Raw genomic sequence first — 24,426 nt, 5'->3', positions numbered from 1 at the left:
AGTGTGGGTGGGCAATAAGGTCAGCATGGATGTGATGGGCCGAAGGGCCTGTTTCTGTGCTGTACAGCTCTATGACTCTCTGTCAGGCAGCATCTGGGGAAGGAGACCCTTCAACTGGGAAAGGGTCTTCAACTTCAGATTGAAGACCCTTTCCCAGTTAGAACTGGGAAAGAGATAGAAAAGGTTAGTTTTAAGATAAGTTAAGATGTCTTTATTAGTCACATGTACATCGAAACACACAGTGAAATACATCTTTGCATAGAGTGTTCTGGGGGCAGCCCACAAGTGTCGCCACGCTTTCGGCGTCAACATAGAATGCCCACAACTTCCTAACCCGTACGTCTTTGGAATGTGGGAGGAAACCGGAGCACCCAGAGGAAACCCACGCAGACACGGGGAGAACGTACAAACTCCTTACAGACAGCGGCGGGAATTGAACCCGGGTCGCTGGCGCTGTAATCATGTTACGCTAATGGCTATTTAAGACCAGGAAGAGGAGGGAAGTTCTTTTCAGAGGGTCGTGAATCTCTGCAATTTCCCATTACGGAGGGCTGTGGATTCTGAGTCATTAATTATATTCAAATGCTGAGAAAGATTTTGGGACTTTAGGAGATTTGAGGGTTATGGCTTGGGCAAGAGAATAGAGTTTGTGGCCAAGATCAATTTAGCCACAACCTTACTGAACAGTAGTTCCATGACTGAAGGACATTATGGACTCCTCCTCCTCCTATTTTTATGTTCTAATATCACCCAGGCGAATTTAGCCTTGGTTACCTGTAACTGATAAATCGCCTTTCTGTGTGCAAAAGTCTACATTCATCGCTCTTCCTGTGGGTTTTACTGGGTCTCCTGTGATGTTGGAATTGTCCATTGAGGAGGGAATGAGTGAGGTTGGTCCATGCTCATTGGAGTTCAAAGGAATGGAAGGTCATTTCATTGTGGTGTTCTAGATTCAGAGGGGAATTAACTGGGTGGAGTCTATTATCTCAGGCAGGACAGTCTAGAACCAAGGACCGTATCCCCAGGACAAGACAGCAATTCAGGATAAGATAATTTAGAATGATTTTGGGTGGTGCATTGGTGCAGCTGGTTGAGCTGCTGCCTCACAGCTCCGGAGACCCAGGTTCAATCCCGACCTCTGGTCCTTTTTGTGTGGAGTTCTCCCTGTAACTGTGTGGGTTTTCTCCCACATTCCAAGAACACGTGGGTCGGTAGATTAATTGGCCCTTGTAAATTGTCCCAAGTGTGTAGGTGAATCATTGAATCTGGGAGGTGCTGATAGGAATGTCGAATAAAATAAAATGGGTGTTTGAGAATTGGCATGGACTCAGTGGGCTTCAGGTTGTGTTGTATGACATTATGACTATTGCAAGGAAAGATGTCCTCTCTCAAAGGGTTGTGAATCTTTGGAATTTGCTATTGTGGAGGAATGCAATTTTGTTAATTATATTCAAGGCTGCTTTGAAGACTCAGGGTTTGGAAATCAGGTGGAAAAGTGGGGTTTAGATATGGATATCAATCATGATCTTATTCAATGATGGGTAAAGTTTGACGCACAGTAGTGTTCCAATGGTTAAATTACTGGATTGGTAGTCCAGAGGCCTGGACTGGCAATATAGCAGACATGAGATCAAATCTGGCTGTGGAGTACTATACTCAGTTAATAAACTGGAATTAAGACCAAAATAACTAGTCTTGGTAATGATTAGCACAAAACGACCCTTTTTTCAGAAAAAAACTATCTGGTTCACCAATGTCCCTCAGGGGTGAATACCTGCCATCCATACCAGGTCTGTCGTATATGTGACCCCAGACCAACGGCACTGTGGAGGACTCTTGAAGTGGCCTCGTCAAGGGCAGTGTGAAAGTACATAGTCACATTTCATCAAATACTTTAGAGGATTACAGTAAAACTATGTTAATGCGATTTTGTTAATTATATTCAAGGCTGCTTTGAACACTCAGGGTTTGGAAATCAGGTGGAAAAGTGGAGTTTAGATACGGGATCAATCATGATCTTATTCAATGATGGGTAAGGTTTGACGGACAGTAGTGTTGCAAATGCGGGCAAATGGGACTAGCTTAGATGGGGATCTTGGTTGGCTTGGACCAGTTGGGCCGAAAGGCCTGTTTCTGTGCTGTATGACTCTATGACTCGTGGTTCAGGACTGGATTATTCTCCGAACTATTGGATGTTATTCCAATTAATACTCCAACATAGTTTTAATGCACATTGTTTTTAGATGCTACACAGCAGAATAATACATTTTGCAGGGAAGTTTCAAGGGAGTGCAGGAAACAGACCCAGCTGAGTTTCAGGGGAGTACAGGAACTGGGATCCCCATGAGTTTAGAGGGAGTGTGGGAACCAGGGTTCCAGTGAGTGAAAGGGAGCGTAGGAATCAGCACCCAGTGTGTTAGGTGCCAAACCATTGGGATTTCTGGATTGTCAGATAGTAGATTAACAGAATTTTACTGTACAGGCTTTGAATAGGCCGTAGGACTTTGCTAAATAGGGAAGTTGCCAACTGGAAGCATTATGAAAACAGATTGCAATAAACGATGGCCTTGCTTACATTAATGGCCAAATGATCTATTTTGCTTAAATGGAAGGATCCAATACCCCCTACTACTTTTCAATGGGTTCTCTCAAACTATATCATGTTTAAACTTGGAAAAAATTAGGAGTGGCGCTGTTGATCCTTCGCTTAAATTTGAAGATATTTGGAGTCCATTTATTCAATATTTTCACATGATATAGATCCCCTTTCAATAACTTTTCAACTTAGAGGAACGGAGTTGACGACATAATATTGCTCTGTTTCTACTGAGAAATTTTAGTCCAGTCTTTTTTTGTTGTTCTTTTTTGAAATTTTTCTGTCTAGTTTGGTTTGATATATTGTCTATAATTTTTCTTATTGATTTGGGGATTTTTTTTTCTTTCCTTTCTTTTATATTATATTCATTTACTAAGAGATCGTGGGATCTACAGATTTTTTAAATATTTTATTGTTCTTTATGATTATCTGTGCCATGATTACTCTCCTGATCTCTTTGTATTACATGTACAAACATTGATGTTATATATCAATCTGTATTAATTTGGAAACTAATAAAAAGATTGAAAAAGAAAGAAAGATGGCCTTGCCATCTATACCTACGTCCTGAAAAACGAATAAATAAAATAGGGCTAGTCCCATTTCTTACGCTCTCTTTTTGACGTGTAATTTTCAGTAATAAATGGAGAAAAGGCAACTCTGGAGACTCCAACGTTCTCTCAGAAGCGTCAGCGTACTTTGGACATGTTGATAAGGTCTCTGTACCAGGATCTCATACCAGACTTACACAAGGTACAGTGGCTGCTGATGTGTCTTTGCTGGTTGCATGAGGTTGCATGCTATTAAGGTCATGAAATTTTATTGATTCTGTATTGTCATAAATCTTTTTATCTGCCATTAACTCTAATCATCTGCAAATCCAAAAATCAAACAATATTTACTTTGCATGAACATTTTGATTTATGCCCAGAATTGATCGTGTTCCTGGAGCAGTTTTGATTTAACTACTGTGCAAGGATTTATGCGAAACTTTGTTGTTGAGAAATAATTAATGAGAGTTAAGGGCAATAAGAGGCTGTAAAGAAAGAGGTGGAGGTATTTTTACCTTAGAGATTTTCTCCGTAAGTTCGCCAGAATTGGACCAGAATTAGGTCATGGGATCCGCTCAGACCTGTTAATAGGATCATTGTGTATCCTGTACCTCAACTCTCCCTCCCACCATCCCTGAGTCTCTCTGATTTCTGAACTGACTGAAAATCTATCAAGGTCGGCATTGAATAATCTCACTGATGGGCCATCCACAACCCTTCTGTTTAAATCCAACTTGCACAATGTCTATTGCTGTTAAGATCAATGCAGAAGCTGCCTCCTTGATCCAAAGTGGTCCTGCAAATGTTTCTGCCAGTGATCTAAATTCTCTAACTGAAGGTGTCTATTATAAATCTAAGTATGTTAGCATCCATTTTAAATTTAAGGAAAATTAAGGTGGGGTTCAAAAGCATTGGGCTGGTCTCCAGAAGCCTGGAGTCATGATCCAGAGATGCAAGTTCAAATCCCACCAGGAAGCTGGGGAATTTAAGTTTGGATAATTAGCATGTCTCTGGAATAATAATAGTGACTACAACAGGACAGGTACATTGTAAACATGTGTCAGCTTCACCAGGGAAGGAGGTCTGCCATCCTTGCTGTGTGTGAACATCTACATCCCTCCAAAATGAGGGATTTCATGATAAGACAGGCCAAAGTCAGCACGGTTTCCTTAAGGGGAGATCTTGCCTAACAAATCTGTTGGAATTCTTTGAGGAAGTAACAGGCAGGATAGACAAAGGAGAGTCAGTGGATGTTGTTTACTTGGATTTTCAGAAGGCCTTTGACAAGGAGCCGTACATGTGGCTGCTAAACAAGATAGGAGCCCTTGGTACCTCAGGATGGTAGTAGCATGGATGGAAGATTGGCTGACTGGCAGAAGGCAAAGAGTGAGAATAAAGGGGGCCTTTTCTGGTTGACCGCCGGTGTCTAGTGATGTTCCGCAGGGGTCAGCGTTGGGTCTGCTACTTTTCATGTTATATGTCAATGATCTGGATGACAGAATTGAGGGCTTTGTGGCCAAGTTTGCGGATGATATAAAGATAGGTGGAGGGACAGGTAGTGTTGAGGAAGCAGGGAGTCTGCAGAAGGACTTGGACAGGTTGGGAGAATGGGCAAAGAAGTGGCAGATGGAATACAACACAGGGAAGTGTATGGTCGTGCACTTTGGTAGAAGGAATAAAGGCGTAGAATATTTTCTAAAGGAGGAGCAAATTCAGAAATCGGAGGTGCACAGGGACTTGGGAGTCCAGTGCAGGATTCCCTAAAAGTTAACTTGCAGGTTGAGTCAGTAGTAAGGAAGACAAATGCAATGTTAGCATTCATTTCAAGAGAACTAGAATATAACAGCAAGAATATAATGCTGGGGCTTTATAAGGAGTTGGTCAGACCACATTCGGAGTATGTGAGCAGTTTTGTGCCCCATATCTAAGGAAGGATGTGCTGGCATTGGAGAGGGTCCAGAGGAGGTTTACAAGAATGATCCTGGGGATGAAAGGGTTATCGCATGAGGAGCATTTGATGGCTCTGGGCCTGTACTCACTGGAGTTTAGAAGGATGAGGGGGGATCTCATTGAAACCTACTGAATATTGAAAGGCCTGGATAGAGTGGATGTGGAGAGGATGTTTCCAGTAATGGGAGAGTCTCGGACCAGAGGGCACAGCCTCAGAATAAGAAAAGGACATCCCTTTAGAACAGAGATGAGGAGGAATTTCTTTAGTCAGAGGGTGGTGAATCTGTGGAGGCCAAGTCATTGGGTATATTTAAAGTGGAGGTTGATAGGTTCTTGATTCGTAAGGGTGTCAAAGGTTACGGGGAGAAGGCAGGAGAATGGGGTTGAGAGGGAAAAATAAATCAGCCACGATCGAATGGTGGAGCCGACTCGATGGGCTGAATGGCCTAATTCTGCTCCTATGGTCTAAAATGCTTGGCTCAAGGCCAGTTAAGGGATGGTCAATAAATGCTGGATTTGCCAGTGAAGGAAAAAAAAACAGTGGTGCTAAGTCTTGGAATGAGATACTTGTTGATATATAATCAGTGCCAAGGTATTAAAGAACAGAATCACAGTATTGTCATGGCATGAAAGGAGACCAAAAGCCTGTCGAGCCTCTGTCATTAAGTTGGCATGGGGTGAGGTGCCACTGACACAGAAATGGCTTTGTTGAAGCAAACCAGCGCTATTCCTTGGCACCCTTGACACCCCGATTTCCTATATGAAAAGTTCCCACTGCAACCACTGAATAATATAAAGTGAATAACTAATAGCTCCATAGGGCAAAGTCTCTATAAAGCAATCTCTATCATCAAAGAGTGTACTTGAGACAGCCACAAATTAAAATTGCATCAAAGAGTTTTGATATTTTTGCATGCATTGTAATCTGTTAAAAATATTAGTTTTAATCTTATATGTATTTTACTAAGTAAATTGTTTAGAAAATCCATTAGCTGATTTTGCATGCAATTATTTAAGTATAATTATCCACAATGTTATATATTAACAATGTTTAGAGAATGTATTATTTGTGTGATCTTGTTCCTATACAAGCATTGATTAAGATTGGACTCCCTGGTTTAGCTATAACTTGTTAATGTTGTGTACATATCGCAGTGAACCACTCTTCTGTGTCACATTTCTTCTTCAGGAAATGAATGAAATCCAACTAGGCTGGATAACAGTGAGATCATTTATCTTTTTCCTTTTGCATTTGAGTTCATGAGCATTACCTCTTTTAAACTAAGGTGGGCAACTTGAATGCATTCAAACAGCATCAGAAACAGTGCAAGCCAAGCAAATATTGAGTCCGGATTCCCTGGACATTTTTTTTTCAAATTGTATGTGTTTTCAAAGGCTTACGTAACCACGGCAATATTTTCAATTAGAACGATGTGCCAGCACACTAAATCTCTAATCAATATTCCATGGCACACCAATCCTGAAAACTGATGCAGACCTTACAGGGTTTTGTTTTCTGATGCAAGAATGCTGCTGCTTGTCCTCAAAGCACTAATATTGCTTTGCCCGTGTTATTAATATTCATTGTAACATCTAACTGCATCTGGCAATGACGCATGGTTTTCGAAAGTGCTTAACAATGTGCCCTAACCCTGTCTCTAAGTGAAAGAAAATATTGTATTAATAAGACTAAGACCTTATAAGCCATGTTGTCTCTGGTTGTTGTCACGTGTGAATTTGGTGTCCATTACATTAAGAAGCAACAGGCTAAGCTAATAGGCATTGAAAGCAAGATCTAGGAATTAACATTAATGGTGTTATATGGGTGACACTCAAGAGCAATGATGTATCTTGGGCAGCTGTCTGACCTAATGTGCTGTGTTTACTTGTCAAAGCACCAGCCATCCATCTCTTACCCACTCCGATCATGTAGCTGAATTGTTGGTTGCTGTAACGGTTATTGCAACTCCAAATATTTTTATACATTCATTTCTGCAAGATTGGAGCCAAATTTTGCCTATCTCCCACGTTTGCCAACTTTGGATGAGATCTCCAAACAAAATACCCAAATCCTCACAGAGTGTGACTGATCAATGCCAAAAATTGCTCTGAAGTTGGAATAATTTGGGAATATTTGTTTGTGGGTATAGTTAAGGACAGAAAGTGTAAGTAGCCCAATTGAATTTACACATTCACTTGCATTTGGAAAGTAGGGATATCACAAAACACATCATCTGCAGGTTCCCCCTTACCCAACTATCCTGACTTGGAAATGTGTCGCCATTTCCTTGCTAACACTGGGCCTAAATTCCCACTTCATCCACAACCCTTGGAATAGCTTCACCACATTGACTGCAGCAGGTCAGGAAGGCAGATCACTTCCACCTTCTTAAAGGCAGTTAAGGATAGGCAATAAATGCTGGCCTTGTCAGCCATGTACTCATCCTGGATATGAACTAAAGATACATAACTTGAAAATAACTTGAGGGTAATCCTGTAGGTTTGATCTGATTGAATTGGCAGAGAGGTACCAGCACACCCAATAACAAGGTTAGTCTGTCGCAGTAAGGGATAGGAATGAGGAACAGGATACAGTAATGCAGACCATTGGCCTATATACAGAAATCCATTATCAGAAGTGATTAATCTTGGTGCTAAATTAAAAAATCAATAACATGAATAATGAGATTTTGTTATCTTTTGGCTTGTGGTGTAAAAAAAATAAAAGTAACATGTAAGAGAACATCTAATAAGATTCCATCATTGGGATGAGGTATAAATGTAATTGAAGCAATCAATCACAATCAGCTGTCCACTTGCATCAACGAGGGAGGGAAAAGCCCAGTTTTTACATGTATTGTTTAATAATTTCTGATTAATAGTATTTGATTACGATTTTGATTGTAACTTAAGCTAATTGTACCCAGATTCAGTGCGTCTGAAAATTTGGTTGCTTCTTGTAAAGACGGCACTAGTGAGAATGATATTGTTTCATGCTTCAGAAACCTCAGAAGTCTTCTTCACTGTTACACTATGAGGCGGGGGTGATAGAGTAAGGTGAGGTTGGTGGCACGGCAGTAATTTTCCAACTGTTAGTTGGTGGAACCAGCAGATAAACTGAAAGGCCTTGTCTTGTTGGTAATTTATTTATACACTTCTGCAGAAGGTGATTATTTCCTTTAAAATATCTGGCAAATGCTCTGGGCTCAGGCCAAGGTCGGTGGGTTGGGTGGGCAAGGAGTGTGGGGCTTTTTACTAAGCTGAGCAACAGTGAAACTCATTCAGAGTGTATCTGAGAGGAGGGGGTGGTGATCCCCGTATTGTGCATTCTTTTGGGGCTCCCACAAGCCTGAAGCCAGTCATTGGACTATGCGTGTAACCATGGAGGTGGAAATCATGGACCTCGTGCCTTGGGTTGTCCGTGCACATCCATTGTTCAAACCTGCACTACATGAGGAAAGGCATACTCTCCTAATTTACACCAGTGTTCTGCAGCTGAGTGGTCAGATTTGGTTTGAGAGTTTGTAGATTCTTTAACTGTAAGGTTGCAACAGGAGAACACAATCCCATCACCAGCAATTATTCACACACACACACACACACACACACACACACACACACACACACACACACACACACACACACACACACACACACACACACACAATTTTTTTCCATCCATGTCACTGAACAGGATGTCAAGCAGGAACCAGGATTAGTCTTCTCTGCGCCATTCTTTCCATTGCTGCCTTGGATTCAATCCCAAGCCAACTTCACCTTTGTTTTCACAGGTGGTAAACCCATTCCTGGAGCTGGGACACCCTTGTTATGTCTTGGAAATGGGTCCTGCGAGCTCCGTAAACCCTTCTGTTCAATATTCTTATGCCTTTCTGCTAAGAAGAAAGACTGAACAAGAACCATCACAACCTCCCCTTGGAGTCAGGTCGAGTTTATTATCATCTGCACAAATACGTACATGTATGCACGGGTGCAATGGAAAACTTACTTGCAGCAGCATCACAGGCACATAGCGTTAGAGGTACAACATGCACAAGAAAAACATAAATTAAACATAAATTATACAAAGTTGTACAAGAAAAAAAGTCCATTGTAGTGCAAAGTGGTCAAAGTGTTGTTACACTGCGGTAGCGATTAGGTTTGTGCAGGTTGGTTCAAGGACCGAATGGTTGAAGGGAAGCAGCTGTTCCTGAACCTGGTGGTGTGGGACTTCAGAGTTCTGTACCTCCTGCCTGACGGTAGCAGCAAGAAGATGGCATGGCCCGGATGGTGGGGATCTTTGATGACAGATGCTGTCTTCTTGAGGTAGCGCCTCATGTAGATACTCTAGATGGTGGGGAGGGATGTGTCCGTGAGGTATTGGGCTGAGTCCACTACTCTCTGCAGCTTCTTATGTTCCTGCGCATTCGAATTGCCGTCCCAGACCATGACACAACCAGTCAGGATACCTTCAACAGTGCATCTGTGGAAGTTTGTTACATGCCAAACTTCCTTAACCTGCTTAAAAAAATAGAGGCACTGGCAAACCTTCCTTGCGATTGCATCTCTCTGCTGGGCCCGGGACAGGTCATCCGATATGTTAATGCACTTCCTGCAGTCCACCCACCTAACCCTCGACCTTGGAAGGCAGCAGCAAAGAGAGAGAGAATAAAGGAGAACATGGAGCAAATTAGTGCTGGGCAAACCTGGTGTTGCCAGCTAAAGGTTGAGGGGCAAGTGTCAGGGGTATGAGAGGCTGGAAAAGGATAAATTGGAAGTGGGGACCTTGAGATTGCCTCTTTGAATTACTTAAGGCCTGGTTAGACCTTGGCTGGAATATCACAAACAGTCTGCCTCCCTGCCTAGGGATGGATGTACTTGTAATACAGGGAGTGCAACCCTGTATTTGTTTTGTTCTTGGGGTGGCAAGGTTGCCCCGTGAGGAGAGAATAAGCGGACTGGGCCTATAGGAAGTATGGGTCCACCTGCCAAATCTCTCCTCATAAGAATTTAGAAAAATTAGAGATGATTTCAATAAAGTATACAAATTTCTTGCAGGCCTTGACAGGGTAGTTGAAGGGATAATATTCACCCTGGCTGGAGTGAATAGAACCAGGTGTCACACTCTCAGAATAAGGGATCAGCCACCCAGGACAGAGGTGAGAAGAAATTTCTTTACCCAGAGACTGGAACGTCTTTGGAATTCACCACCCAAGAGGGCTGCAGAGGCTCAGTCACTGAATATAGGCCTGGTTAGACCAGAGGGCACAGCCTCAGAATAGAAGGACGTCCCTTTTGAAATGAGATGAGGAGGAATTTCTTCAGCTGGGGGGGGGGGGGGTGAATCTGTGTAATTCATTGCCACGGATGGCTGTGGAGGCCAAGTCATTGGGTATATTTAAAGCAGAGGTTGATAGGTTCTTGATTAGTCAGGGCGTCAAAGGTTACAGGGAGAAGGGTGGAGAATGGGGTTAAATAAATCAGCCATGATGGAATGGCAGAGCAGACTCGATGGGCCGAATGGCCTAATTCTGCTCCTATGTCTTGTGGTCTAATATATGCAAGGTCTAGAACAATAAATTTTTAGATACTAAGGATGGAAATGTATACCTCACAACATTTAAAAAGGTATTGAGATGAGCACTTGAACTGCCAAGGCGTCGACCAAGTGCTGGTAAATGGGATTGGTGTAGATGGGTAATTAATGGTTACCGTGGATACGGTAGGCGAAAGGCCCTGTTTCTGTGCTGTGACTCGAAGGTAAACAAGGGATATGGGATTACTGCAGAGAAAAATGATGCTGAGGTATGACCTTATTGAATGCAGAACAGGAACAGGCCCTTCAGCCCACAATGTCTGTGCCAACCATGATGCCAACCCCTCCTGCCTGCCCATGGTCAGTATCCCTCTCTTCCCTTCCTGTTCATGTGTCTGTCTAAATTCCTCTTAAATTTAACTATATCTGCTTCTACCATCTCCCCTGGTGGCGTGTTCCAGGCACCCACCACTCTCTGTATAAAAAAAAACTTGCCTCATGCATCTCCTTTAAACTTCCCCCCTCTCATTTTAAACCTATGCCCTCTAGTATTTGTCATTTCTATCCTGGGAAAAAGACACTCACTATCTCCCCTACCTACGCCTCTCACACTTTTACATACTTCTATCAGGAGTTGAGCTCTGGGACAGATCAGCCATGATCATACTGAGTGGGCAGGCAGAATTGAGGGGCTGAGTGGCCTACTTCTGTCCCTGTTTTCTTGTGTTCTTATGCTTCTTGTAGCCTCTCACACCTTGCTCTCTTCTACCTGAACTGCTGTGGTCAGGTTACTCCAAGCTTTTTATTTCAGCAGGACCCCACTTCCAACTTATCCTCTTCCAGCCCCTCATCCTCATGAATCTTGCCCTTTCACCTGTAGTTGGCAACAATAGGCCCGCCCAGCACTAATTTGCCCCATTTTCTCCTTTATTCTCCCTCACTTTACTGCTACCATTGGTTGGATTCGACTGTTTTAAGTAGTTTTTTTAACATGTATAGTGTTTCATTCACCTCAAGTGGCTTAACAAGGAATGGCCGCTTCCAAGCTTATTGGTTCATCCATCAGGTGAATATGTGTTTTCTCATTGGTTGGTTTTGCCACAGGTATCGAATAAGTTTTCTGATTGGACTATTGTTAGCTAAGGAGTACCTCTTATCTCAGGTACAAAAGGTGTTGTTTTTTTGTTAACCACTTTCTTGCTCTCTTCCCCCCCAAGCCCTAGCTCATTTTTAGTTCCTTTTAGAAACACAGAAAACCTACAGCACAATTCAGGCCCTTCAGCCCACAAAGCTGTGCCGAACATGTCCCTACCTTAGAAGTCACTAGGCTTACCCATAGCCCTCTATTTTTCTCAGCTCCATGTACCTATCCAAAAGTCTCTTAAAAGACCCTATCGTATCCGCCTCCACCACCGTTGCCGGCAGCCCATTCCACACACTCACCGCTCTCTGAGTAAAAAACTTACCCCTGACATCTCCTCTATACCTACTCCCCAGCACCTTAAACCTATGTCCTCTTGTGGCCACCATTTCAGCCCTGGGGAAAAGCCTCTGACTATCTACCCGATCAATGCCTCTCATCATCTTATATACCTCTATAAGGTCCCCCCTCATCCTCTGTCGCTCCAAGGAGAAAAGGGGTTGTCTCGGCTCATCTCCTAGTAGTAAAGCCAGTGCCATGTGCTCTGTGACTGTTCCTTTGTTTTAAACTTTTCCAATAAAACTTTGTGAAGCACCAAGTTGTTTTCAACTCATTCTTGGACCCCTGAAAGAACCTGCGGATTTGAAAATAACCGGATCCGACACATCCAAGGCTGAGGGTTAGGTGGTGAATTCAGCTGCCCAATACCCACCTCCCGAGTCAAGTTAAAGGGAGAATTCTGGAGGGAGCTGAGCATGCCCAGACGTCACAAGCTACTGCCTGACCTACAGAGTAATGACAGTATCACTGACTGTTTCATTATAGCTGCCAATTCCTGGCAAATACTTTTAAACTTTATTGCAATAATTAAAATTTCTTGCAGTAATAAAGATTTTTGTTACTGGATAATGTTAACCCTCACTTCCTGCTGCCTTGGGAAAGCAACCAATATAATCAAAGACCCCTCCCATCCTGGTCATTCTCTCTTCTCCCCCCTTCCATCGAGCAGATAATACGCACCACTGGACTCAAGGACAGCTTCTAAGACCATTGGACCTCTTTTATGACAAAGATGAGCTCTTGATTTTATCAGTCTACCTCATCGTGGCCCTTGCACTTGTCTCCCTGCACTGCACTTTCCCTGTGACTGTAACCGTAACAATATATTCTGCATTCTGTTATTGCTTTTCCCTTTGTGCTACCTTAACGCACTTGTGTTTGGAATGGTCTGTCTCGATGGCACCCAAAACAAAGCTTTTCACTATATTTCAGTACATGTGACAATAATAAACCAATTACCAATACTTACTGGCAAATTCCAAGGTGCCAGAAAATCAGGTCTAATTTTGATTGTATTTCTAGTGCTGGATCCAGGATTGTGATCAGTTGTTGACTTGTAGCATCAAATGTATCTCCACCAATCGCAAAACAGCCAGTCTTTTATATTATTTTGGAATGAAAATATAAAAATGGATCAATTGTTTTAGGAATAGACAAAGTTGATTGAAATGTTTCCCGGATCTAACAATGTGCAAAATGAAGAACAGTTAGCAATCAATGGCAAAAAGAGTTTGTGGTCATGTGATACCATTCTTAAACTTTGATTGGTTTATGGTGATGTAGCACCATTTGTCATGTGATACCATTTTGCTGTCTGAATGGTCAGCTGTTGAGTGCTATCGGTCATGATGTGAAGGTAAAGCAGGCTGATTGTGAACAGAAGGCTTTTGTTCCTCAAAGTTTAAGAACTATCTAAAAGAAAATAAATATATTTTAAAACTTAAAAATTAGCAAGATGTTTAAAATAAAATAACAATTGGTCGTAGGGCTGCTGCCCCACAGCTCTAGCAACCGGGGTTTGATCCTGAATTTGACTGCTGTCTGCGTGGAGTTTGCATGTTCTCCCTGTGACCGCGTGAGCTTCCTCTGGGTGACTGGTTTCCTGTTACCTCCCAAAGACAACTGGGTTGGTTGCTTAACTGGCCACTAGAAGTTGCCCCGAGTGTGGAGGTGAATCTGCAGGGGGGAGTTAGTGGGAAGGTGGGGAGGATCAGTTTAATTGGGTGCCTGACAGCTAGCATGAACACAGTGGACCGAATGGCTTGCTTCCCTGCTGTATGACTCAGACTCTAACCACAAACTCTTGAAGAATTAAAGACATTAAACAAGATACAGGCAATTACAGAAGGAAACTTGCACTATTATGTTCCTTCCTTGTGTTACTCAGTCCCATTGAAAATAACCTATAGCAGGTCTGCCCAGGCATGGGATTTGGAACATTTATGAGCAAATTCTACCCTTTACCTTCCATCTTTGCATTCCATCTTGCCTTCATGTAGAAGTTATTTATTGAGCAACCAACAATACGTGACAGAAAATTGTAATAATTATGAGCTTTAACCAGTCAGGCACTGTGAGAAAGGCATTGCGAGGAATGTGTGATGATTGACAACATTGAACTCATCTTTGCAAAAATCAATAAAAGCAGATGAGATGACTTAAATGCCAAGACACCTCTATATTCATCCACACTCTGCTGGGAACATCCATCAGGCATTTTGAATAACTCCAGTACCGCCATGTTCTCAGCACCCGTGTGATGTATAGAGTGCCACCTCTGATTAAAAATTCAACGTGAAGTGGTGGCAATTATTTGGGGTTGCTGCTTGTAAAACAGGGTGCTGCGGGAGGACAGCTGCTAATAACTAAAGCCTGTAGGTTGCTAGATCCGTCTCGTCTCCTCAGTGAATTAAACTGACCGAACAAGCAGGGTGAACTGGCACAGGGGTCTTAATCTTCCTTTTATTGTGTGCCTAGAACATGCTGAACAGGCGCTCCTTCAGTGACGTGTTGCCGGAGTCACCCAAGTCAGCACGGAAGAAGGAAGAAGCACGCCAGGCAGAATTTGTTCGGGTGGGTCAGGTAAGTTGTCTCCAATTGGCAAAGGATTCCACCACAAACCTGGAACTACTGTGCAACATGGCCCTCTCCTTAATTAGTTAACTCGGGTGATTCTGTTTGTACTGTGTCTGCACTTTGACGGTGTGATGTCACTTGATTTGTAGGACAAAGATAGGGAGCCTCTTAATGACTGCAGTAAACAAACTGTGCAGACCCCACCTGACGATGCGAGTCTCTGCCTCATCATTATCCTCCCCTAAAGGGTAGACTATGGTTGTCTGATAGTGAGGCAAATACAGTAAGATGGTTCTCAGCTGAATTATTTTACCCTATTACACAGACAGCCCCTCCTTTCTGAAATGCTAAGAACATGACACAGGAGAAAAAGGAGCATTGATTGCAGGCAATATTTGAATTCTCTCTCACTGTGAATGAGCTGAATATTCAGTCTGTAGGTCATTCAGTGCAGTAAAATGCTAATTTTTTGCCATTTCCATATGACATTCAGCCTATCAAGTGAATGCCAGCTCTCAGAGCATTCCCGTCACTATTTTCCCTGTAATCTATTCTCCCCACATTCCCAACTCGTGCACTATGTGTCCACTGCCTGGAGGTTGGTGACCAGTGGTGTTCCTCAGGGACCTGTTATGGGACAGATCTTTTAAAAAGGACTTGGATGAGGATGTGGAAGGGTGGGTTAGTAAATTTGCAGATGACACAAAGGTTGGAGGTGTAGAAGGTTGCTGTAGGTTACAACAGGATATTGATAGGATGCAGAGTTGGGCAGAGAAGTGGCAGATGGAGTTCAATCAGAAAAGTGTGAAGTGATACACTTTGGAAGATCGAACTTGAAGGCGGACTACAAGGTTAATGGCAGGATTCTTAGCAGTGTGGAGGAACAGAGGGATCTTGGGGTCGAAGTCCATAGATCCCTCAAAGTTGCCACGCAAGTTGATAGGGTGGTTAAGAAGGCGTATGGTGTGCTGGCCTTTATTAGTCGGGGGATTGAGTTCAAGAGCTGTGAGGTAATGTTGCAGCTCCATAGAACTCTGGTTAGACCACATTTAGAGTATTGTGTTCAATTCTGGTCTCCTCATTATAGGAAGAATGTGGAAGCTTTAGAGAGGGTGCAGAGGAGATTTACTAGGATGCTGCCTGGATTGGAGAGCATGTCTTATGAGGAAAGGTTGAGCGAGTTAGGGTTTTTCTCTTTGGAGTGACACAGGATGAGAGGCGACTGGATAGAGGTGTATAAGATCATGAGGGGCATAGATAGTGGACAGCCAGCACCTTTTCCCCAGGGCGGCAATGGCCAATACCAGAGGACATCAGCTTAAGGTCAGAGGAGGAAAGTTTAGGGAAGATGTCAGAGGTAGGTTCTTTACACAGAGAGTTGTGGGTGCCTGGAGCACACTGCCGGGGGTGGTGGTAGATGCTGATACAATAGGGACATTTAAAAGACTCTTAGATAGGCACATGGATGTAAGTAAAATGGAGGGTTATGGGCTGTGTAGGAGGGAAGGGTTAGATAGATTGTGGAGTAGGTTTATATAGGTCGGCACAACATTGTGGGCCGAAGGGCCTGTACTGTGCCATACTGTTCTGTGTTCTATGTTCTATTCCCAGGTTCCAGAGGAATGCAGGATAGAATTTAATTGCTGCATCTTGCTTCATTGGTCTGATGGAAGGTTGCAGCCACAGATGTATACTGTAGTTGCCAGAGCACACTGCTTTCAGTCTGATTCATGGCAGTGATGGTTTCCTGGGCAGTTGCGTCCTGGATCCTTTGGTGATGTCAAGTCCAGGTTTTCAAAGCCCAGACCACTTGATTAACCAGTTCCCTATGACTTCAGGTCCAGGCAGACAGGAACAGGAAAGAGGAAGCAATTGACAAAGAAGTTGGGTGTGAAGTCATTTGTCAGTAGAGCATGGAACAGAACAGCACAGGAACAGGCCCTTCAGCCTATGATGTTGTACTGAACTAATGAAGCTAATGGCACCTAATCCCTTCTGCCTGCACATGGTCCGTATCCCTCCATTCCCTGCACATTCATGCACCTATCTAGAAGCCTCTTAAAGGCCTCTATCGTATCTGCCTCCACCACCACCCCTGGCAGCACACTCCAGGCACCCACCACTCCCTGTGTTAAAAAAAAACTAGCCCCGCACATCTCCTTTGTACTTTCCCTCTCTCGCCTTCAATGCATGCCCTCTAGTGTTAGACATTTTGACCCTTGGACAAAGATACTGGCTGTCTACTCTATCTATACCTCTCATTATTTTATAAACCTCTATCAGGTCTCCCCTCAGTCTCTGACGCTTCAGAGAAAACAACCCTTGTTTGTCCAACCTCTCCTTGTAGCAGTTGCTCTCTAATCCAGGCAGCATCCTGGTAAACCTCTTCTGCACCCTGTCCATAGCCTCCACGTCCTTCCTGTAATGGGGCGACCAGAATTGAATGCAATACTCCAGATGCGGCCTAACCAAAGTTATATAAAGCTGCAACATAACTTCCTAATTCTTGAACTCAGTGCCTCATCTAATAAAGGCAAGCATACCATACACCTTCTTTACTACCCTACTTGTCAGTTAGCTGAAGGATGTGTTCCTAGAAAACATTTTGTTCAGCATGATCTTGTAAAGTGAAAAGCCTGGGAAAATGTACTATGGGTAGTTAGCTAGAGTGTCTTCCTGTTGACAGAGAGGGCCATGCACTTACCTGAAAGACACGTACCTGAAAGAATTTGGAGTTGTGACAAAGATTTGTAAATCGAATGTCCGTAAGTCAAGGAACGCCTGTGACAGGAGAATCCCGCTGGGAAATGCCAACAGTTCTGCTGTGCACTGTCGACATTCACAATCCTTTTGAGTGCCGGTGGGTCGAGAGCTTTCTCCCAGACTTCTTGAAACAAGGGACTAGCAAACCTGCTGACAAATTCCACACAGTGAATCAAAGTCAAAGTCGAGTTCATTGTCATACGCACAGGTGCAATGAAAAACTTACTTGCAGCAGCATCACAGGCACATGGCATTAGATACACAACATTCACAAGAAAAACATATATCACAACATAAATTATACAAGAAAGAACATAATTAGAACAAAAAGACCATTGTAGTGTGAAAGAACACAACTAGAACAAAAAGACCATTGTAGTGCAACGCACACAAAATACTGGAGGAACTCAGCAGGTCAGGCAGCATCTATGGAGGAAAATAAACAGTCGATGTTTCAGGTCGAAACCCAGGGTTGTGTGCATTTTGTGTGTGTTGCTCCAGGTTCCAGCATCTACAGAATCTCTTGTGTCTCCATTATAGTGCAAAGTGGTCATACTGTTGCTACACTGAGGTAGTGATTAGGGTTGTGCCGGTTGGTTCAAGAATCGAATGGTTGAAGGGAAGCAGCTGTTCTTGAATCTGGTGGTGTGGGACTTAAGGCTTCTGTACCTCCTGCGCGAAGGTGGCTGCCTCTGCACTTTGCCCCTGGGCAAACCTGCTGGGATCCAACAGCTCTTGCACTGGGGGATTTGCCCCCGGATCCTGTGCTGGATTAGACCCAACACAGGTCCGTCAGCCCAGAAATTTTAATTGAGACTTTACAAGCACAAGGAGGGAAGGTAGGCGTAAGGTTGGTTTATGTTTTAAAAAGTGTTTGTATTTGCATGAGTTCAATTATTTTAAAAAAGTGTTTTTAACTGTTTCAGATGTTTATATTTAAATTTTTAAAAAACTTTTATTATGAATGTGGTTGCTGAAGGCTTTCTCCAGCAGTTTGTGGGTGGAGGCTCAGTCTGACTCAGACACCAGTCCAGAACCCACTGACTGTGTCCAGGCCCCTCTCCACCAATAAGGTCGAGCCTGCAGCTCCAAACCGAGTGACGATTGGCCACCTCAAGTGGTGAGTATGTGTGGCGGAGAGCACTCCCCATGACTTGGGCCCAAATAGATGAAGTGTTGACGAGTGGAGAATTGTGGTCAGGGGCAGTGTGAGGTGGTTTGGATTTGGTGCGGTGCTGGATAAATACTTGACAGACAAAAACATGCCCTGTTGTAGGGATGCAGCTTTGAAACCACTATCAAACACTGCCATTTTACAGCTCAGACACTCTTTCTTTCAGGCCCTCAAGCTGAAAACAATCGTTAGAGGGGACGCTCCGACCAGTTTAGTGACAACCGGCTTGTACAGAAAGGAGGTGAGTGTGTTACTGATCTCCCGTCTTCCTTCGTAAACATGGAAGTGGATGATGTCACGACAGAGCCAGAACCCCAGCAAAGCTTGAGGACTTCCCTCTGTGTCTGTGAAACATAGTGGGGCGTCGATGATGGGGAGATGAGAGGGAGGAGATGCTGTGGGGTTGGCGTCAGGCTGCATCCTGCCTGCACTGCAGCCCTGACTTTCCAGCTGTTATCCTCGTCCTGTGGCTGGTGTCAGACTCTTGAATGGACCTCTCGTACACCAAATGATGAACTCTTGATCTCTCAATCTACCTCATTGTTGCCCTTGCACTTTATTTGTCTACCTGCACTGCACTTTCTCTGTAACTGTAACACTATATTCTACATTCTGCTTTCCTCTTTACTACCTCAGTTTACTTATCTACGGAATGATCTGCCTGGATGGCACGCAGACAAAAGCTTTTCACTCTATCTCAGTACATGTGACAATAATAAACCAATACCAATATCAGACCATGATATCAAGAGATCGAATTGAAGGCAGAATACAAGGTTAATGACGGGACTCATAGCAGTGTGGAGAAACAGAGGGACCTTGGGGTCCACGTCCATAGATCCCTCAAGGTTGCCACGCAGGTTGATAGGGTTGTTAAGAAGGTGTATGGAGTGTTGGCCTTCATTAGTCGGGGTATTGAGTTCAAGAACCGCGAGGTAATGTTGCAGCTCTACAGAACTCTGGTTAGACCACACTTGGAATATTGTGTTCAGTTCTGGTCACCTCGTTATAGGAAGGACGTGGAAGCTTTAGAGAGGGTGCAGAAGAGACTTACCAGGATGCCGCCCGGATTGGAGAGCATGTCTTATGAGGATAGGTTTAGTGAGTTCGGGCTTTTCTGTTTGGAGAGAAGGAGGATGAGAGGTGACTTGATAGAGGTGCACAAGATGATAAGAGGCATAGATCGAGTGGACAGTCAGAGACTTTTTCCCAGGGCGAAAATGGCTAACACAAGGGGGCATGATTTTAAGGTGATTGGAGGAAGATATAAGGGGGATGTCAGGGGTAAGTTTTTTACACAGAGAGTGGTGGGTGTGTGGAACGCACTGCCGGCAGAGGTTGTGGGGGCAGATACATTAGGGACATTTAAGAGACTCTTAGATAGACACATGAATGATAGAGAAATGGAGGGCTATGTGGGAGGGAAGGGCTAGATAGATCTTAGAGCAGGATAAAATGTCAGCACAACATCGTGGGCCGAAGGGCCTGTACTGTGCTGTAATGTTCTATAGCAAAGCCATTTCTGGAGATCCAGAAGCAGACCCCAGTTAAGAACATCATTCATGTAAACTATAAAAGACAGAAAAACCCAGAAATAATCACAAGCAGCATGGCTTTATTTAAAGCAGGACTACAGTATTTCTTTTAGAACGCATGTGAATTTTGGATATCATAACCTGAATTATCTGATTCATCATGTGCTCCAGCCCAGAAATAAAACCTTCTGCCCATCGAGCCTGCACTGATAATCAAACACCAGTTTTAGATGAGATAAGTTACTTATTAGTCACATGTATATCGAAACACACAGTGAAATGCATCTTTTGCACAGAGTGTTCTGGGGGCAGCCCGCAAGTGTCGTCACACTTCCGGCGCCAACATAGCGTGCCCACAACTTCCTAACCCGTACATCTTTACAGCACCTGGAGGAAACCCACACAGACACGGGGAGAACGTACAAACTCCTTACAGACAGTGGCCGGAATTGAACTCGGGTCACCAGCGCTGTAATAGCATTACGCTAACCACTACACCACCATGCCGCCCTTACCAATCCTATACTCATCCCATTTTATTCTCCTCAAACTCCTATCAACTCCTCCCAGATTTTACACTCACCGACACACTAAGGGCAATTTACAATGGCCAGTTAACCTAACCCACACGCCTTTGGAATGTGGGAGGAAACTGGAACACCCAGGGGAAATGCCCCAGACACCGGGAGAACGTGCAAACTCCAAGCAGACCGCACCCGAGGTCAGGATTGAACCCAGGTTGCAGCGGCTTTACTACCTGTGCCACTGTGGCCCCAAGAGCCCAACAGGTGAGTTTGTATTCGTCACTCCCTCCTATTGTACTTACCACAGGCAAGATCATTTCACACTGGCAATAGCTGATCAACCAGTCTTTCCACTAAACCCTTGTCGCACCAAAGCTGTAGGTCATCGCCCTGCTTAGGTAACCAGCTTCACCCACCGCACTCCAGCGGTGAACAGGGTCATCAACAAGTTGGCACCATCTGCATTGTTGATCTCCACCAGGTTTCTCGTCACCACTGGAGATACAAGAGACTGCAGTTGTTGGAATCTGGAGCAATAAACAAACTGCTGGAGGGACTCAGTATCTGTGGGCGGGGGGAAGGAATTGTTGACCCTCTGAATTCCTGTTTGTCGCGTCTTATTGTGGTTAGTGGTTGGGAACAGAAGTTGGTTACACATGCAAGTCCACCAGCAAGTTTAACCAAGCATTGAAGGAGATTAGTTAGTCCCTCATGGAGGTGAGATCGTGATTGACCTGTGACCTAATTTATATCCCCAATGTTTTGGTCAGGTCTGTGGAGAGGGAGTGGTGACGTGCAAGAGCAGTTGATGGAGCAGTTGTTCTAACGTCTACTAATCCCGCCCATGCACTCTCGCTCATCCACTGGGGGGGGGGGGGGGGTGGTGGTGGTGGAGTAGAGGGAAGGTTGGGTCTCTTTGAGGAATGTAGCCTGTCAAGACTCTGCACCACTGCCTCCCTCCCAGCTGCCCAACAAAGACGCCCCACTGCATCTGAAGGACATCTGAGATACATTTCCTTTGTGACATTTTCCGTGGTCAGCTCCTTCCGTGTAAAGTTTCCATCGGTACAGCTTTCTATAAACAGGGCTGTTTACAGAAACGCATGTGACAAGCATTTTTCTGGGATGCTTTATCAGTGCAATGACTGGAGATATTGCCATTCTATTCTTAATTGAAGGTTTTGTGGAAGTGGTGTTCGTGAGAAATGGTAAGGACATTTGTTTCTAAGGTGTTAAGTCGGGTGGTTTTTCCATTTGAATTACTGCTGACTGGTGCCATCAGAAGATTAATGCAGACAGTGTTTTAATGCACATTTAATCCCATCAAATTAACTGATGGATGTGTTTTGTGAGCCTTGCTTTGAAAGTCATTTCCTTTACTCAGGAGGATTTCTCTGAACACCGGCTCCTAATTTGTCTTGATGTTGTCTGGAATCTGACCTGAAGCTGTAATTCATCACTTGTGGATACAGCTTCAGTTCTCCTTCAACAGAGGCATTGAGGCAAGCACATTACATCACCAGCACTCAGATGATACCGTGGCAACCCTGCACCTTTTGGTCATCTACTTTTTAATTCAGTAGGATATTGAGACAGCTTCACAATGACAGGGTGGTGGAATAAAAATCAATAATGTCTACATGCCACGAATTGTGGCTCAGTCAGTAAGGGTTGTGCTAACAATTTACTGCTCAACTAAAGGCATTGAAAAATCTAGCCAACATACAAAATAGGTTGAATTATACTTGTTCAGGGAGTGAGGGAATCCTTCACTGGGACGTGCATGTATTACCCATTTCTGTAGTCCCTTGAACTGAGTGGCTTTCTGGACCATATCAGTGGTTAGTTAGAGTCAATCATATTACTCTGGGTCTGGAGTCACATGCAAGCCACAATAGGTAAGAATGTCAGACTGTCTTCCTTGAAGGATGTTGGGCAGATTATTACGACAACTTGGAAGCTTAAGTATCCTCATTACTGACACCAACTTTTCATTGCAGATATATTTAATAACTTGAATTAAAATTCCTCATGTGCTCTAATGGGGATTGGATCAATATTCCAGACCCCTGGACACTGGCCAGTAATGGCATATAAGGTGGAGAGGAGCAATGTCAAGGCAAAATTAATCATATTTTAAGTTTTTTTGTTCCATTTTGTATGCTTGAATGATTGTTGTAACAACATATTGAAGATAATTAGTTTTATTTAATTCACTATATATATTTGGATACACAAGATTAATTGCAAACTGAAATCCGTTCTAGAAGAGACTAATTATCTACAATGCCAATATGTCACTGAGCTGTTTATTCCCCCTTCACTAAGTAGAAGTTCAATGGTTGCAAGTCTTGGTTTAGACGAGTGTTCCGACACTTCTCCGATGGGTCATGTGCCTTCTTACTGTGCCGGGTGATTCTATGGATAAGACAAGACTGGGAATAAACATGACGGGGATTTCGAAGAAGGATTAGAGGGGGAATTGAGGCAAGAAAATTGACCCAAAGAAGACGCTGGAAGTTACTGTGTGAAAGGGGTGGTGGGAGCAGCAACAAATTTATAAAGTATCTTCATGAGCACTTGAGTCACAGAGCTGGGAAGTGGGATCAGGCAAATATTTTGATTGTTGACAGGGAGACAATCAGCTGAATGGTTTCCTTCTGTGCCATAAACTTCAATGAATGGTAGGAGAAACTTGTCTCCACGCAAGGGCCTTTGACAGTTCCAGATTACTTTCTAAATGAACAGCTTCAAATTGCTTTCAAAAAGCAAATAGCAGTGTTGAATCAGTGTACAGAAATTGGTGAGGAATACCTTGGTAAGGAAGTGTCTCTCAGGACGGCACATCAATGCAACAAAGCAGACATCAAGACTGTCTGATTCACTGGGTCAACAAGGGGCAGACTTCCTATCTCTGACAATGGCAATGCACCAACATTATAAGCCCATCTGTAAAAGAGCATGTTTGGAATTTAATAATACTCAGTGCAGAGAGGAATCCTTCAACATTCAGCCCAGCAAATGTAAAATGTCAAACGGTGCTGGTTGCCAAATAAATTAACCAGCAGACGGGAAATGCTGCCTTTGCCCAATTAGACCGTGCATTATATTTCTTCAGCTCCCAGTTGTGGGAGGGATGAGGTATTTTTGATGTTAAATCTTTTCCCATGTTTGGGCTTGGATTCTATTAACACACTCAGGGATTTCCTGAGTTGTCCTTGAATCTCCAATGACTGATAAAAAATGACCAGTACTTGGTTGTGAACCCGACCTAATAAGGTTCCCCATGATAGGCTCATTCAGAAAGTTGGGAGGCATGGGATCCAGGGAAATTTGGCTGTGCGGATTCGGAATTGGCTTGCTCATAGAAGGCAGAGGGTGGTTGTAGATGGAGCGTATTCTGCCCGGAGGTCAGTGACCAGTGGTGTTCCGCAGGGATCTGTTCTGTGACCCCTGCTCTTTGTGAGTTTTATAAATGACTTGGATGAGGATGTGGAAGGGTGGGTTAGTAAGTTTGCAGATGACACGAAGGTTGGTGGTGTTGTGAATGGTGTAGAAGGTTGTCAAGGGTCATTGATAGGATGCAGAGCTGGGCTGAGAAGTGGCAGATGGAATTCAACCCGGAAAAGTGTGAAGTGATGCACTTTGGAAGGTCAAATTTGAAGGCAGAATACAAGGTTAATGGCAAGATTCTTGGCAGTGCGGAGGAACAGAGGGATCTTGCGGTCCAAGTCCATAGATAC

The 24,426-nt window shown here is 43.7% G+C and overlaps 1 protein-coding gene across 3 annotated transcripts in view; it reads left to right on the top strand.

Annotated features, from left to right (window-relative positions):
* The window catches only part of garnl3 (GTPase activating Rap/RanGAP domain like 3), a 351,911-nt gene that overhangs the window by 265,062 nt on the left and 62,423 nt on the right, over positions 1-24,426 (top strand). For all 3 annotated transcript variants that reach the window (XM_052036962.1, XM_052036963.1, XM_052036964.1), the window contains 4 exons: positions 3,234-3,349; positions 6,287-6,319; positions 14,589-14,693; positions 18,791-18,865. In XM_052036962.1, coding sequence (XP_051892922.1) covers positions 3,234-3,349; positions 6,287-6,319; positions 14,589-14,693; positions 18,791-18,865 — 329 coding nt within the window. The remainder of the gene's footprint in view (positions 1-3,233; positions 3,350-6,286; positions 6,320-14,588; positions 14,694-18,790; positions 18,866-24,426) is intronic.

The sequence above is a fragment of the Pristis pectinata genome, chromosome 23 (assembly GCF_009764475.1).
Source record: "Pristis pectinata isolate sPriPec2 chromosome 23, sPriPec2.1.pri, whole genome shotgun sequence".
Classification (NCBI taxonomy): Eukaryota; Metazoa; Chordata; class Chondrichthyes; order Rhinopristiformes; family Pristidae; genus Pristis; species Pristis pectinata.
This window is presented reverse-complemented; position numbering and strand designations above follow the sequence as displayed.